This window comes from Dendrobates tinctorius, unplaced genomic scaffold (assembly GCF_039654945.1).
Source record: "Dendrobates tinctorius isolate UK_male_01 unplaced genomic scaffold, ASM3965494v1 ptg000016l, whole genome shotgun sequence".
Classification (NCBI taxonomy): Eukaryota; Metazoa; Chordata; class Amphibia; order Anura; family Dendrobatidae; genus Dendrobates; species Dendrobates tinctorius.
The window spans coordinates 82,466,876-82,484,140 of record NW_027361684.1 but is presented as its reverse complement, the minus strand read 5'-3'; the positions used below and the strand labels follow the sequence as shown (position 1 = coordinate 82,484,140).

Below are 17,265 nucleotides of genomic sequence, written 5' to 3'. Positions count from 1 at the left end.
CCCAGAGAACACAGGGGCAGAGCTGCCTCCAATGTAATACTGGCGTCTGACCACCCGGTGGCAGCACTGGCACGGTGTGATGTCAGTGTCCACAGGCTCCTCCTCCACAGAATGACAGCAGCAGCAGAATACAGGAAGCCGGGGCGGGACACCGAGGAATGCCCAGCCGCCTGTACACAGCACGGAGCCCATCCACTGCCTGGACACCTGCACTAGTGCCTGAGCGACATGGAAGACCATCAGCACAAGGCAGAGGTAATGTGTGTGCCCTGCACAGGATGCCTGGCATCAGCACCACAGGGCATCACACGGTGGCCCAGAGATGACCAGAACCTGACATCCCCTCTATTACTGCATTGCATGAATATTATTGTTTTATCACACTTCCTAATGGCAGCTCTGGAGATCCAAGCTGTGTGATGGGGACACTGATGTGTCTTGTTAGCTGTGCTGAAAGTTCCTTCTTCCACTATATATACAATGTGCATAATATAAGCCACTGTTCACACTTCATCCTCCTGTAGAGACGCTTCTTCTATTGTGCTGTCAGGGTGGGCAGAGTGAGGATGTCCTTATAGGCTGACCCATACACAATGGGTATGGGGGGTTGTAGCCAACAGGGGTTGTAGCCAACAGGGGGGTTGTAGACGACCTGTCACATCTGCTGACATGGCCGACATAATAAGTACTTAGATTCCTCCCAGATACTTTTGCAGCATATTTTCTTAACAATGTGTATTGTGTTTGTGTAGTCATTTTAGCTACTTTCAGATTAAGACCCTTGTCAGGCATCAGATAAATGCAGACAGAGATCGATGCACAGTAGGGTGAGAGGTGGCATCTACCATGGGAAGAGCCTCAAGAACTTCAGCAATGCAGATCTGAAAGAATGAATTCACACGAGGCAAAACCAAAACATGAGGATGAGCAGCCCTGGTCGGCTCTTCTCGGACCTGCCCCATCTATAACTACATCCATTGGAGATTTGCTGCTACAGTTGGGTGAGATGATCATCTATCCGTAGTATAGGTGATAACTTTTAAGTGGGAGGAGGTTTGTTTGCTGAGATCCCCACCAATGGCCAGTCCTGGGCAATTTTTATTGTCAGTGGGGCAAAAGAGGTGTGATTTCAACCTTGGTGTTTTTTTTATTTCTTCATATTTTTAAAAACTTTTTTTTAATTTCTTTTTACTTTATTGAATAGTTCCCTTGAAGCTGCAATCGTCTTCTCGCCTGTGTTACACAGCAGGGCTTCAGCACTGAAATCATGCTTTCTTATGGAGTATAATAATGGCAGGCATGGAGTCTTCTGCAGACTCCTGGCTGCCATGACAATCCATCGGCTTCTCCCGATCATGTGACGCTGGCGCCTGTGGGCGGCATTTGTGATGCGCTTCTGGGTAGCGCGTGTTAAATCCCGCCGTCAGAGATTGACAGCGGGATTTATCTTGTTAAGAGCCCTGGATGGATCGTTTATTCATTCACTGCTGGTAAAGGCATATTTGTGGTGAAAATTGCAGGCTCAGCGTCACACTCGGGGACACTATATATGACGTAAATATTCATCATATGTGTTAAAGTGGTTAGGATGAATTTTTCGGGGCGGGGGGGACAGACTCCCTTTAAAATTGAGTAAAACGAGGAATAACGTTTTAAGAGATCGGAATATAATTTATTCTCAAATTTTGTCACTTTTTTACACCAGGTCTGCCAACTTTGATGAAATATGGATAGAATACAAATTGAATACTGATGCATCTTGTTGTATTATACATCCATATTGTAGATTTGGATTACGGATCCATAACTATACATCGGTGTATATAGAGGCCTCATCCAGCCATGTCATCCAAAATATAAAGTTATTTCTGCTGAAATGCAGAGAGGCAAAAATGATTATATTTACTACATCATTAAAGTTTGAAAGTTATCCCGTCTGTGGGATAAGGGATAGCTTTCTGGTGGCTGGGGATCTGACCACAAGGGCCCCCAGCGATCACGAGAACCAGAAGAGCCCGTTTGAGTGGAGCAGTGTTGGCAATTTGCACACTACCTCTCCATTTAACCTAATAAGAGTGCCAAAGGCCAGCCGCTCTCTCTGGTGGTCCCATTGACCACCGCTCCATTCAGACGGTGCTCTACAGTGCCCTGGTTCCCTGGATTGATGAGGGTGCGATCACAGTGGCTAGTGGATAACTTTCAAACATGAGAATAAGGAACCTGTCACCAGATTTGGCCAATATAAGATACGGTCACTGCCTTCAGGGCTTATCTACAGCATTCTATAATGTTGTAGATAAGCCCCCGAGCCGACCTGAAAGAGAAGAAAAATAAGTTTTATTATACTCACCCGGGGTAGCAGTACGGTGCAGTCCGGTCCGATGGGTGTCGCAGGTTCGGGTCTGGCGCCTCCCATCTTCTTATGATCACTGTCCTTCTGCTTGCTTCATGGTTCCCCAGCATCGCGCTCCTGCGCAGGCGCACTTATCTGCCCTGTGGAGGGCAGAGCAGATTCCTGCAGTGCGCAGGCGCTGGGCCTCTCTGACATTTCATGGCGCCTGTGCACTTCAGTACTTTGCTATGCCCTCAACAGGTCAGAGAAGTACGTCTGCGCAGGAGCGCGATGTCGGGGAGCGATGAAGCAAGCAGGAGGACAGCATTGCAAGAAGATGGGAGGTGCCGGACCCAGACCTGTGACACACATCAGACCGGACCGCACCGGACCCCCACCCATTCCCCGGGTGAGTATAATACAACTTATCTTTCAGGTCGGATCGGAGGCTTATCTACAGCATTATAGAATGCTGTAGATAACCACTGAAAGGCAGCGGCCACATCTTATATCGGCCAAAGCAGCTGACCAGTTCCCTTTAAGGCCCAAATAGGCTTTGTTAATAAGGGGTTAACAAATGTGTATGTGTGTACCTTTGTACCTATGTCTACTTCCTAATTTTTTTTTCTGAGGCTAAAATTAGACGCGTCGTTTTTTTGGGGCAGTTTCTAGGGTCGTTTTTTGATCCCAAGTCAAGCGTGAATGCAAAGGGAGACATTTATACTTTCTGCTGGATCGTGATGTTAATTAAAAACTGCATAAAAAAACTCTGTTACCAACTTCAGCCTCGTTGGTCAGTTGCCTGTGTTTTAAGTGTAGCATGCTAAAGGGATAATATTTTTTTCGAGATTCTTTTCTCGATTTGATAAGCACCACACAAGCTAAAAAAACCCACCAAAAACAACTGCAAGTAGATGCTATTGAAACAGTTGGAATTTTATCAAACACATAAGACGTGTGTGATGGAGCCCTTATAATTACAACTTTTTTCTAATTAAACCAAGCAGTCTTAAAATACACATTTTGTCCACTCCAGGGCTTTTGCATGACCATCATGTGAAAATGCTTGCAGAGATTAAATGTCCCAGTCTTTTTATTTAGAAGATGTTTTCTCATTAGAGCTCTTTTAATTGGAAGATTATGTTTGCATATTTTATTGTGACGTTATATGTCCTGATTTATCAAGCTCAGCATTGCTCACACTGGTCTTGATGAGACGTGCCTGAGCCAGACGCTCCTGATTCATTAAAAGTTGCACAATCGGGAGCGTCTGAAAACTGGTGAGCGCCTCGCTAATTACCTTACTGCACTTGGGGACTGGAGTAAGATTTGCTGAATCAGGCTCATAGTCTGTTTTATTTGATGGAGCCATACACACAAACCATTATTTGCAATAAATTTGGAATACTGATGGAAGATTGGATCTCTTATTTTTACTGCAATCTAAGTCTATTTAATATATTTATTTTAAGAAATATGAGGCTGTTGCTGATGTAACGCGTTCCCCGAAAATAAGCCCTTGAATGACTTTTTACAGGATTTTTGGAGGAAGCTTGAAATATAAGCCCTACTCCAAAAATAAACTAGTTACAAAGCGTGATGTCACCACTGGTCTTTTAGCTGCAGGAGTCTAGAGGAACTGAAGGAGAGACAGTCTGGTATGCAGGGTCAGTATTTGGGGAAGCGGGAGAAAAATTGGACAATTTCTCAAGGCCCTCATTCTTTTTGCGGACCCCAGGATTTCTATTCCGAGGATAAGACTGCTTAAAGACGTTGTGTCACTACTTGGACAACTTCTTCTCATACCTCTCGCTTGGCCTCAATAAAATAATAAAGCTTATACTCACCTCTCATGATGGCACCATTCCAGTGTTGTCAACACTCGCTCTCCCCGGGACACTTGTGCGATTTTGTGACACTGGCGCCCAATCTGCATCGGCATCACTGTCCCGACCTTCTGACAAATCGAACATGAAGAAGAAGTAAGAGATCAGCTGCAGCCCAGACTTCCTATTCATGTTTGATTATTCCGGAAAGCGGGGACAGTGATGGCAGCACTGATTGGGCGCCAGGCATCACATGTCACAAGAACTGCACAAGAGCCCCCGAAGAGTGAGTTCCGACATTCGGGAACGGCGCCAGCACAAGAGGTAAGTATAAGCTTTATTGTTTTATGGGGGGGTCAAACATTTTGATCGAGAAGGGGTTGTCCTAGTAGTGGACAACCCCTTTAAGGACCTTTGATGACCATGATGTCACCAAAGGTCTTTTAACTGCAGTCATCTAGAGGAACTGAAGAGGAGATAGATTGGTATGTACTGTGTATGTACATACATGTGTATGTTCAGTGTGTATGTGATGAAATGATTATATTTGAATTAATGTAGATTTTTTTTCTACAGGAATAATCTGGATTGTTGTTCATTTGAGTTCATTAAGACATCCCCTGAAATTAAGTCTTAACCCATCTTTCAGAGAAAAAATAATATAAGACTTAATTTTGGGGAAACACGGTAGGCATCATAGTTTGGCAAGCTAAGCAAACATGAGGTACTTGGCAATATATCTTGTTAGGGAAATAGGCTTCTTTCTCCACCTATGAGCCACTTCTCTTGTCTTATGAGCCCATTATTCACTCAGAAATGTAGCAAAAATCTACTTTGCTTGATTACGGCAAGATGGACTGCCTGCTCACTGAGGAGTCAATTTATACCTGATATTTGAAGCATGTGGAGAGAATAGTGGTAGAGGAAGGATATTTGGAGAGAGGGAGGCAGAGAGACATGCTCTGATGGAACTGTTGCTTTCTAGTAATTGTTTATCACATCAGTGCAGTTTCATTATTTTGATGTTTTAGTTTAGCAAACTTAGGCTAGTTTCACACTTGCTTTTTTTTGCAGCGCGTTTTTCCCGCAAAAAAACGCATTGAAAAAACGCATACATAAGCATACAACTGCTGCGTTTTTTTCAAGCATTTTTATGAGCATGCATGAAAAAAACGCAGCGTTTTTATGCGTTTGTATGCGTTTTTACCGCGTTTGCGTTTTTTTCAAACATTTTTAGGTGGCCCCTCACACTACCCAAACCATGACTTTACTAACCCTAACCCTGACCCTAACCCTAACCCTGACCCTAACCCTAACCCTGACCCTAACCCTTAACCAAATCATACTTAACCCTAACCCAAACCCTAAACCCTAACTAACCCTAACCCTAACCCTGACCCTAACCCTAACCCTGACCCTAACCCTTAACAAAACCATACTTAACCCTAACCCTGACCCTAACCCTAACCCTGACCCTAACCCTTAACCAAACCATACTTAACCCTAATCCTGACCCTAACCCTGACCCTAACCCTAACCCTGACCCTAACCCTTAACAAAACCATACTTAACCCTAATCCTGACCCTAACCCTGACCCTAATCCTTAACAAAACCATACTTAACCCTAACCCTGACCCTAACCCTGACCCTAACCCTGACCCTAACCCTAACCCTAACCCTGACCCTAACCCTTAACAAAACCATACTTAACCCTAATCCTGACCCTAACCCTGACCCTAATCCTTAACAAAACCATACTTAACCCTAATCCTGACCCTAACCCTAACCCTGACCCTAACCCTAACCCTGACCCTAACCCTTAACAAAACCATACTTAACCCTAATCCTGACCCTAACCCTGACCCTAACCCTTAACCAAACCATACTTAACCCTAACCCTGACCCAAACCCCAACCCTAACCCTGACCCTGACCATAACCCTAACCCTAAACCCCCTTAACTAACCCTAACTCTAACCCAAACCCCTAAATTCCATGGTTAAAAAAAAAAACGCATATGCAAAAAAACGCATACATGAGCATGCCAGTGCGCACATATGCGCATCCATAGGCTATAATGGCCATTTTTAGCGCAAAACATGCGCATATGTGCGCATGCGCTTTTTTGCAGGGCCAAAAAATGCAACATGCTGCGTCTGGAAAATACCAACGCACACCCCAAAAAAACGCAGCGCATGAAAATCACATACATGCGCTTACCAGCGCGCAGGTATGCGCACCCATGTTAAATATAGGGGAAAAAACGCATGCGCAGGTATGCGTTTTTTTCCAGCGCTAAAAAACGCAAATGTGAAACCAGCCTAAAAGGGAATTTTTCAGCAGGATTTTGCCTTTTAAACTGTTTACATGTGCATGTAGCTCTTTCAAAATGAAGTCCAGCAATACCTTTACAAGGCAAGTGCATTCCTCCATGACTGAGAAATTAGCATTTTAATTGATATGGAAATGAGGCTGTAGATCTTTAGCCTTTGTCAATCCAGCTCTATTCCCCTTCCAGTCCTAGCTTCTGACGAAAAGGGCTCGCACTCATCAGCTGAATAAAATTGGCCCAATGTTGTTCCTGAAAAGTAGAACGAGTGTCATGCAAGTACAATGCAATTTTTTTCAACTAGCATCCTTGTGACATGCATATGCAATCCATATGCCATGCGTTTTTAACAACAGCTTTTACATACTTTAATTCTCTGTCATTTTAAAGCTAGTTTTCTAAGTAATAAAAAAAATCTTAACTACAGATGTACATAGATGGAAATATATCAGTGAGATATATAATCAGTGCTTTGTGTGTGAGATTACATTACATGAGTCTTAACCAGCTGAGCGAAAGCAGACAGCTGAGGGCTGGTGTTATTAATCTAGAAAGGGGCCGCTATCAATAGATCTTCCCAGCTTGTTAATAACAGCTCACAGCTGTCTGTGTAGCCTTTACTAGTTATTAAAAAAGAAAAAAAGGAGCTACCCCACAAAAAATTATGTTGTGTCCCAGAATAATAATGTCATGATACCAGTGCTGGGTGACCGGCACTTCTGGGGTTAATGTTCTGATCTCAGTGCAGACTCTCACCTGCACACCTGGGACCTATTATGGTGGCCTCTCATTGGTTCTGGGGAGGCTTCTTATAGCCTCAGGAAGCTCCCATCCCCCGTCAGTTATACTTTCACCCTTGGCATTGTGTGGTGACCCCTGAGTGTGTGTGTTAGTGCTGTGTTCTGGTTGCATGATTCTCTGTGTACGACTTGGTCTGTTCTCTGGATATTGCTTTGGATTCTGCTTGGTACCTTCTACGTCTTGGTTTTATTCTCTGCTTGGCCCTGACTATCCGTTCTGTCTCATCCCTGGTACTTTACTGATATCTTGTGTATGACCTTTGGCTTTGTCTGACCTCCCGTCTGTTTATCCCTCCTGTACCTCGCTTGCCTGTATTGTGCATGACCTCCGCTTTGCCCGACTCTGAGTTTTCTACCTTCTCTGAAAGCAGGATGCTAAGCCCCGCCCCCCTTGCAGTCACATGACCGTAGGTCCTGTGCCGGCTTGCTAATCTTCTACATTCAGGTCCTGTGCATTTTTATTTTCCGGCTGTTCTTGTCCCCAGGGTTCCTACGGTGCGGGTGAGTCCCTGCTTAGCGGAGGCTGTACGCCGGCGCTGTCAGGACCCTGACAAATAACACCTGCCCCCAGCTGCCTGTTTTACTTCAGCTGGGGGGGCGGGGTCCACGCCTTTTTTTAAAATTTATTTTTTAGGTAAAAACATGTATAGTAAGCTACACGCGCACTGCACTAATTATACATCTCAATCTTTTTATCTATTTTATGTATATATCTGTACCATATATTCTATTCTTACAGTTCACGCTGTGAATTTACTGTACTTGGCTGAAGAAATGTCAGGTTTCCTTTGAAATGGGTGTGTAAAAATCGGGCGGCATACGCGTGGTCCATGTGCCGTGTGATTTTTTTTCTCGCACCCATTGACTTGCATTGGGGAGTCTCATCTTATATACGCGGCCACTCACAGCATGCTGCAATTTTTTTTTCTCAGTGCAATCCGAGCTGAGAAAAAAATCGTAGATGAACACATAATGATTCAATAACATTAGTCAGAGCGCAGTCTGATTTTTTTTTTGTCGGATTGTACTCGTCTGCTTTAAATTCAGATGAATATGAGCCCAAAGACTGGCTATGTCAAGGTACATTACATGGTGAATCCTAGTGGTGTCTGATATATTCTATATACCCATAATGGGGACTTTAGTGTTACCCCCTGGTTTCCCTCAATTTGATGGCAAACATAGGTCTGCATGCAACACAATTCATTATGTCAGACATTACCGAACAACTGCGAAAGGCAGTGACTGGCATTGTGAACATATGAGAAACTCGTTAGATATGTCATTTAACTTTTCCATTCCCCAAATAAACACTCCGCTTTTTATTATTACAGAACCCATTCAACGGAGATGAAGCAAGCAGTATTGTCAAAGAGGTAAATCTGTTTTATATGCATTACAGGTGTTCATAATGGAGATTTTATAAATGCTTGACTGGAAAATTACTTACTGTTGTACAGAGAAGGAGTAAAAGTGTATGACTTGGTGTGGATGGTTTTAGAAACCTTAAAGGGAACCTGTCATCTGTTTTGGCCACTGCCTTTCAGGGCTTTTCTACTGCATTCTATAAGGCTGTGTATAAGCCCCCAATCTGACCTGCAAGATAAGAAAAATAAGTTTTATTATACTCACCCGGGGGGGCGGTCCGGTGCGATCCGGTCTGATGGGTGTCGCAGGTCCGGGTCCGGTGCCTCCCATCTTCTTGCGATGCCGCCCTCCTGTTTGCTTCCCCGCTTCCGCCATCGCAGTTCTGCACAGGCGGACTTCTCTGCCCTGTAGACGGCAGAGCAAAGTACTGCAGTGCGCAGGCGCCAAGAAAGGTCAGAGAAGCCCAGCGCCTGCGCACTGCATTACTTTGAGAAGTTTGTCTGCGCAGAAGCGCGATGTCGGGAACAATGAAGCAAGCAGGAGGGCGGCATCGCAAGAAGATGGGAGGACCCGGACTTGCGACACCCATCTGACCGGACCGGACCGCCCCCCCTCCAGGGTGAGTATAATAAAAGTTATTTTTCTTATCTTTCAGGTTGGACCGGGGGCTTATCTACAGCGTTATAGAATGCTGTAGATAAGCCCTGAAAGGCAGTGGACACATCTTATAGCGGCCAAAACAGGTGACAGGTTCCCTTTAATGACTGCTCTCATCTGATCATTGTGTCCTATCCTGATGGAACAACCACTTCTACCTTTTACTCTGTCCATGGAATTTGCGGTAAAAAAAAGTTTCTATAGACATAAGTTAGAATAATAACATAACTTGGATGCTAAAACCAAACCAATGGAGTCAGATGTGAGAGGATGGGCGGCAGTTTCTAATATCTCTAATTTATCTGCAAAACTTCATATTCCTTTTAGCTCCTAAATCTGCATAAATAAAGAAAATGAATATGGTCGAATAGTTTGAGTAAAATGTCAAAATAAAATGATTTCTACTAGAGTTGAGCGAAACGGGTCGGTCAAATTCATAAGTCGCCGACTTTCGCTAAAGTCGGGTTTCAGGAAACGAAACCCGACCATAGCGTGAGGTCGGCGACCAGAGTGCCAAAGTCGCGTTTCAAATGATGCTTCCAGCGCCCTTTTTCAGCCAATGATGGAGGACACACACTGTGGGCAACGCGATGACATGGGCAGCGGTCACCACCATCTTTGAGAAGGGCGTGCAAGGGATTGGCTTGCGTTGTGTGGCGTCACAGGGGCTATAAAAGGGCGTGTATACCGACCGCCATCTTACTTCTGCCGATCTTAGCATAGGGAGAGGTTGCTGCTGCTGATTCTGAATAAGGGAGAGCGTTAGGCAGGGAAGAAGAAAAAAAAACTGCTTCTGCTGGTAGCGATTTTCACTGTACAACACAACAGTTTGTGTGTAGTGACAGGGGAGGATATATTTTTGTGCATCAGCTCTGTTGGTTATTAGGCTGCCTTATAAGGCTCCCTGATAGCTGCATTGCTGTTTGCACACTGCTGTGCAAACTGCTTTTTAAAAGCAAAAATACTTTTCTTTCTCTTTTCTGCACAGTTACCAAGCGTTCATTTTTCCACACTTTTGTGTGCAGCAGTCCTGCTTATTAGGCTGCCTGCTACCATACTTGGACTGAGAGCATCATTGTCAGCCTCCTATAATCTCTAGGGAGATTCAAATTCTCCCCAATACTATATACACCTTGTACTTTGTCATACACCAGCCAATTTCAGTCTGTTACATTGAGGTGTAATCTATAGTGGGCCTGAGATAATAGTTCAGCCTCCTAAAATCTCTAGGAAGATTCAAATTCTCCACAATACTATATACACCTTGTACTTTGTCATACACCAGCCAATTTCAGCCTGTTAAATTGAGGTGTAATCTATAGTGGGCCTGAGATAATATTTCAGCCTCCTAAAATCTTTAGGGAGTTTCAAATTCTCCCCAATACTATATACACCTTGTACTTGGTCATACACCAGCCAATTTCAGCCTGTTAAATTGAGGTGTAATCTATAGTGGGCCTGAGATAATATTTCAGCCTCCTAAAATCTCTAGGGAGTTTCAAATTCTCCCCAATACTATATACACCATGTACTTTGTCATACACCTGTGGGGAGGAGGACTCCCAGACAGTAAATGGGCAGGTACCCAGGGGACCGCCATCAGGGTTCCTGAGGGAATGATACTGGGAGGACAGTAAAAGGAAAGACTTGACTGAAGTTGTCAGGGAAGGGGGCGCGCTGAAGTGGCAGTTGACAGAGAGCTGGACGTCAGACAGGAAGTGGTGTGAGAGAGAGAGGACCGAGAGAGCGGACGGTGTGTTTTGGAGAGACCGACAGGGGCCTGTGGAAGGGAAGCTGCGCACTCACCGACAAGTGACACGTGAGAGTTTTTCACCGGCGGCCGCTCCCCTCATACGGTCGCATACAGCCGCCCCCGCTGTTTCCCGCCCTGTTGTGACAAGTCTGCGACCTCCAGTGACGGCTGCGACTACAGACCATTCCTTTACCGCGGTCAGGACACTGCCCCCCTGCCTTCTCCCACAGCTGCAGCCCTGTCATCACTGGTCCCAGGGGCCGCCACCTCACTACCGGCGGCAGTAGAGGCCCCCGTCCGGTTTGCTAAGGGACCCTGAGCAGAGGTTGGTGAACGGTTATAGTTAGAGACTGCGTCATAACTCCGCGGTGAGACGAGAGCCGCAAGGAGACGCCTGTTGCGCCACATCAGCACCGTTTCTTCAGGGCCTGTTGCGCCCCAACGGCACCGTTTCTTCAGGGCCTGTTGCGCCCCACCGGCACAGATTCTCCAGGGCCTGTAGCGCCCACCGGCACCGTTTCTTCAGGGCGTGTTGCGCCCCATCGGCACAGTTTCTTCAGGGCCTGTTGTGCCCCACCGGCACAGTTTCTTCAGGGCCTGTTGCGCCCCACCGTCACAGTTTCTTCAGGGCCTGTTGTGCCCCACCGTCACAGTTTTTTCAGGGCCTGTTGCGCCCCATCGTCACAGTTTCTTCAGGGCCTGTTGCGCCTCATCGGCATAGGTTCCCCAGGGCCTGTTGTGCCCAAACCTTCCCGGGACTCCGAGGTGTCGAGGTGACAGCATCAGCGACCTCTAAGTGGCCACATCTGCGACTTCGAGCGACACATGGAAGGATAAGTGACCTATAGTAATAAGTACCCTAGTTTGTCATACTCCGTCTTTCGACACCCGGACTAGCCGGGTTGCTCCCAGTTAATATAAAGATATTGTTTTATTGTTTTGAGTCCCTGCGAGGACAAATTGTTGTTACCTCTGTTTACTGGTTCAGCATAGCCACCAGCGGCTCCAAGTTATAAAAGTTGATTATACAACCCATACCCTGTCTGGGGTCTCGTCACTGCGTGCTGAGAACGTGCTCAGACCCTACACTTGGCGTAGTCAGCAGGATGCAGTCTCCGAGCACTGACAGTGGTGGCCCAGATCAGGGCGGAGCTGTAAACTCTACAACTAATGAGGGTCTCCGTACCAGCATTTCATTGGGGGCCATGCTGAACAACCTGCCTAGATTTTCCGGCTCCAATACTATGTTATGGAGCTCGACAGAGTGGATGCGGGGGCTCTTTCGGATGCACCCAATGACCCCTGACTTGGAAGCCGAAGTGGCACTCATGGCCCTAGATGGGGAGGTGCGTAGGTCAGTGATGTTGAAACCTTCGGGGCACCGCAACACTTTTGAAAAAGTGTTACAGATAGTGGAACAGACCCACGGGGATCCCACTAATGTGGGAGGGTTGAGGACCCGTATGTTTAGTCGGATGCAGGCAGAAGAAGAGACGATCATTCAGTACATGAATGTCCTCCAAGAATTGCATACGACTATTGAAAGAAAAGACGGGGTAGGGGTAGGACCTGTTGACATTACCCTACGTGACCTACTGGTGACTAGACTGCGAGATCCACTAATAAAGCAGGCATTACGCAAGCAGATCAGAATGAACCCTGTTGTGAGTTCATTTTCCCCTTCATTACTGAGGCCCGAGGAATTCCCTCTTCTGGTGAAGAAAGGTAGTGAGCCTGATTGTCAAACACCTGGGGCTGATGATGATGACTGGCTGAGTGGAGTTAATGACTGGATATAAGGCTGCCGACGCCCTTCTGGCCTGCGGGTGATTTCTCTGTGGACTTCTAGGAAACCAGTCTGATTCCTGCTCATCTAAAGCTAAGATTTCTGCTTTGCCTTTTTGCATTAGTGTTTTCTTTTCCTTGCTTTTCTGGATTCTGCCATTCCCTGCTGGGATGAGCTGAATCTCCTTTTGCCTGTTGCTCTGTCTTCAGAATATTCCTGAGTACTGACATAGCTTTTTTGAAGCCTAGCGTCTTCAGGGCCTTTTTTACTGTCAGTTGGTTGGCTCCTATTTTCATAGGGTTTTTCACGGATTGCAGACAGCAGCCTTCCTGTCCTTTCCTATCTAAGCTAGCGTGGGCCCCATCCTTGCTCAGTCTATCTTTCTGTCTGTGTTTTGTTCTTTCTTCTTGCTTCACCGTCATTATATGTGGGGGGCTGCCTTTTGCTTTGGGGTCTGCTCTGGGGCAGTTTAGATTTCCCTTTCTGTCTTTAGGCTATGTAGTCCTCCGGCTGTGATCGAGGGGCCTAGGGCATCGTAGGAGCCCCCACGGCTACTGCTAGTTGTGTTGATAGGTTCAGGGGTCTGCAATCCGATAGCTGCCAACTTCTCTGGTTTTCTGGACTTGGCTAGCGTTTCTATTTTTGCCTCCTACGGTGACTCAATCATAACACAACCCCCAAATAGACTTTTCAGAAGTGGGAAGTCAGGCACGGGTTCGGGAGCAAGAACAGAAGATGGCGGTCCTCGTGGGGAAGGTCCGAGGTGTGGAGGCCTCCTCGAACGCAGTGGAGGAACCTCAGTGGGTGGAGGAGATGAAGCGAGAATTGAAAAATATTAAGGGCGAGTTGGCCAAAGTAAAGAGAAGAACCGAAACTGGGACTGGATGACCTAGCTTTAATCCCGGCCCCTGGGGGTCACGCTCCCCGCGGGGTGGTCAGTCTATGCCGGCCCGGTGTTATGAGTGTGGAGAACTAGGTCACTTCGCCCGAGAGTGTCCGCGGTGTGGGAGATACCCACCCCGGCGGCCATTAAACTAAAGGGCTCCGGGTTGGGGGGACGCTGCTCGGAGCCGAAAACCACAACTAGGGGTGGTGGAAGTCCCGAAGATTTGGTAGCAAAGTGTCCGGTGCTTTGGGCAGAAGTGGAGGGCCGGGCCGTCCGGTGTCTGGTGGACACGGGGTCACAAGTAACCACTATACCCGCAACGTACTTTCAACAAAACTTTCCGGAGGCAGCAAGGCCTCAGTGGGGGCCCATGATCAGATTAATAGCCGCCAGCCAACTGCCGGTCCCGATTGCCGGGGTAGCGTGGGTGCAGGTGACGTTGTGCGGTAAACCCCTTGGTCGCAGAGGGGTGGTGCTAACGCAAGGAGAAGCTGATCCACGACACCCCGTCACCCTAGGCATGAATATTTTATGAGAGTTTGGCAACCTGTTGCTTAATGATCCCACACGAAAGATACTGAAGCAGTGGGGTTCTCGCACAGCTCAAGGATAGGTATTCCAACAGCTGGTGCGAGGTGCGCGGGTGCATCAGGACTGCCGGGAAGGCAAGGCTCTAGGCAAGGTCATCGCGTCAGCGGCTCCCCTGCTCGTATTACCTCCTGGGCAGACTGTGGTGGCCCTACCAGTTCGAGCCTCGATACCTTTTGGAGGGTGTGGAGGTGCATGTGGAGCTGTGTCACTCGGAGCGCTTGCCTCCTGGCATACTGGTGGCCCGTTCCCTGGCTACCGTGCAAAAAAGAACCGTCCTGGTACGCTGCGTTAACTTTGAAGACCGAGACACCGTTTTAAAAGCATGGACTGAACTGGCCAAACTATTAAGGCCCTTAGAGGAAGTGCTGCCAGCCCCGGCGGTTCAATTGTGAATACACCCCGAGGAATCGTGGGAAGTCACGATTCGCACCCTACAGGCCACCGAAGTCTCGGCTCAGGAGAAGGGTCAAAATATTCGGGAGCAGATGCGAGCCGAGCTTTCCGGGTTAACTGCAACCCAGCTCTGACAGCTAAAAACATTGCTTGGACAGTACCACGAAGTATTTGCTAGTCATGAAGAAGATTTTGGGTGTACTACTGCCATTACTCATGAAATTCCCACAGCAGGAGCGGCCTCTATCCGGGAACGATATCGACAGATTCCTCCACAACTCTATCAATTAGTAAAAACTTTGCTGGCCCAGATGCTGTGAAAAGGGGTGATACGAGAAAGTCAAAGCCCCTGGGCGGCTCCAATCGTGTTGGTCCGGAAGAAAGATGGCACACTACGGTTCTGTGTGGACTATCGGAAACTGAATGCTTGCACTATTAAAGACTCGTATCTACTGCCCCGCATAGAAGAATCCTTGTCCGCCTTGGGAAAAGCAACATACTTTTCGACCCTGGATTTAGCCAGTGGGTACTGGCAGGTGCCCATGTCAGAAGAAGATAGAGCCAAGATGGCGTTCATATTGCCCATGGGACTATTTGAGTTTAATCGGATGTCGTTTGGACTGGCCAACGCCCCCCGGAACCTTTCAACGGTTGATGGAGCGGTGTCTAGGAGATCTCAATTTTGAGGCCACGTTGATCTACCTGGACGATATCATCGTCTATGCCGCCACATTCGAGGACCACCTAAAACGGTTGGGCAGGTACTCAGCCGGCTGCAAAAGTACGGGTTGAAGGTGAAGCCCCAGAAATGCCACCTGTTTCGCTCCCAGATTGAGTATCTGGGTCATGTCGTTTCGGCAGAGGGTGTGAGGCCATCCTGGGAGAAAGTTGCTGCTATCCAGGAATGGCCTACCCCCAAGACGGTAAAAGATGTGCGTGCTTTTCTGGGGTTAGCCGGATATTACCGTCGTTTCGTAAAGAATTTTGCACGTCGAGCTCGAGCCCTGCACGACCTGCTAAAGGGGGCTCCCGCTGGGGCCAATGGGCGAAGAATCCAGTGGCAACACCCTCAGCAAGAGGCCTTCCGAGACCTCAAGGCTGCGCTCTCGGATGCCCCAGTGTTAGCTTATGCGGACTTCTCACAACCGTTCATCCTACACACTGACGGGAGTCTTCACGGGCTGAGGGCTGTGTTGTCACAAGTGCAAGACGGCCAGGAGAGGGTGATCGCATATGGAAGCCGCTCACTCCATGACTCCGAGCATAACCATGCAGAGGGGTAAATAACGTTTATAGGTGAATGATACGTGATGCCACCTGTGGTTTCTGATCAGATTGACCAGTGCTGCAGTGTCGCTTCTCTGGGACAGATGTTGTGGTGCAGCTAAGATGTAGAAGTCCTGCACAGGTAGGGCCGTAGTCGCAGGGCAGATGAAAGAGTGTGACGAGGTCAGCTTACGCTGAGTCGTTTTTCTTTAGAGTGGACCCTCTGGGTCGTGGCACCCACCCACCTAGGGCGAGCTGACCTTATGAGGAACCACCCCCTATACAGGGAGTGTCAGGGGCAAGACCAAGGGGGTGAGCCACCACGACTGCTGGCACCAGACGGCCGGCTTAGGTAGACACTAGTTACGAGTGTCTGACGACAAGGGCGTGCAGGAAACAAGACAAGACGTAAGTTCAAGGTATCTTCATTAAGACAAGTTCAGGATAACATTCAGTGCAAAATGTGACAACAAGCAAAAACGGCAAGGTGCGTGCGTGGCACGCCATGGTCCATGGAATAGTACGTGCTAGAAGGCTAGCCGGGTTACCGGCAAGGACACGATGGCATCGGACTCCAGACAGCTGGCAGGGATCAGGGAATCAGGCTGTAGACTTCATGCTTACGATCTCTGGCAGTGATGGCAGGTTCCGGGAATCCAGCAGGCAAACCAGGGTACAGGCAAGGAGGCATGACAGATCTCCAGGCATGGTACGTGTTAGGGAACACGCCGAGGTCCAAGGCAGGATTCCAGGCAGGGTGCGTGCTTGGGGCACACCAGGGTCCAGGGCAAGGTGCAAGGCAAGGTGCGTGTGTTGTGTAGGGGACACGCCAGATACAAAGTGCGAAACACGGTGTGTGTGTAGGGGACACGCCAGGGTTTAAAGTTCAACATACAAGACAGGATGCGTGTGTAGAGACACGCCAAAGCACAAGGGACAAGGCAGAGTCCTGCACATGCAGAGGTCACGCCAGGGTCATAGTTCAAGGCAGAGTCCTGCGCATGCAGAGGGGCACGCCCGGGTCAGGTTTCAAGGCAGAGTCGTGCGCATGCAGAGGGGCACGCCCGGGTCAGGTTTCAAGGCAGAGTCGTGCGCATGCAAAGGGGCACGTCAGGGTCAGGGTTCAAGGCAGAGTCCTGCGCATGCAGAGAGACACGCCAGGGTCAGAGTTCAAGGCAAAGTCCTGCGAGTGCAGAGGGCACGCCAGGGTCAGGGTTAAAAGCAGAGTCCTGCACGTGCAGAGGGCACGCCAGGGACCGAGTTCAGGCTAGGACCTGT

The 17,265-nt window shown here is 48.0% G+C and overlaps 1 protein-coding gene across 2 annotated transcripts in view; it reads left to right on the top strand.

Annotated features, from left to right (window-relative positions):
- Positions 1-73: 73 nt before the first annotated feature.
- DYNLT3 (dynein light chain Tctex-type 3) overlaps positions 74-17,265 on the top strand; it is a 48,521-nt gene continuing 31,329 nt past the window's right edge. Inside the window, exons 1-2 of one of the 2 annotated variants that reach the window (XM_073566002.1) lie at positions 74-255; positions 8,622-8,663. In XM_073566002.1, the coding sequence (XP_073422103.1) occupies positions 229-255; positions 8,622-8,663 (69 nt within the window). In that variant the 5' untranslated portion in view covers positions 74-228. The remainder of the gene's footprint in view (positions 256-8,621; positions 8,664-17,265) is intronic. The other variant, XM_073566003.1, reaches the window with a different exon arrangement.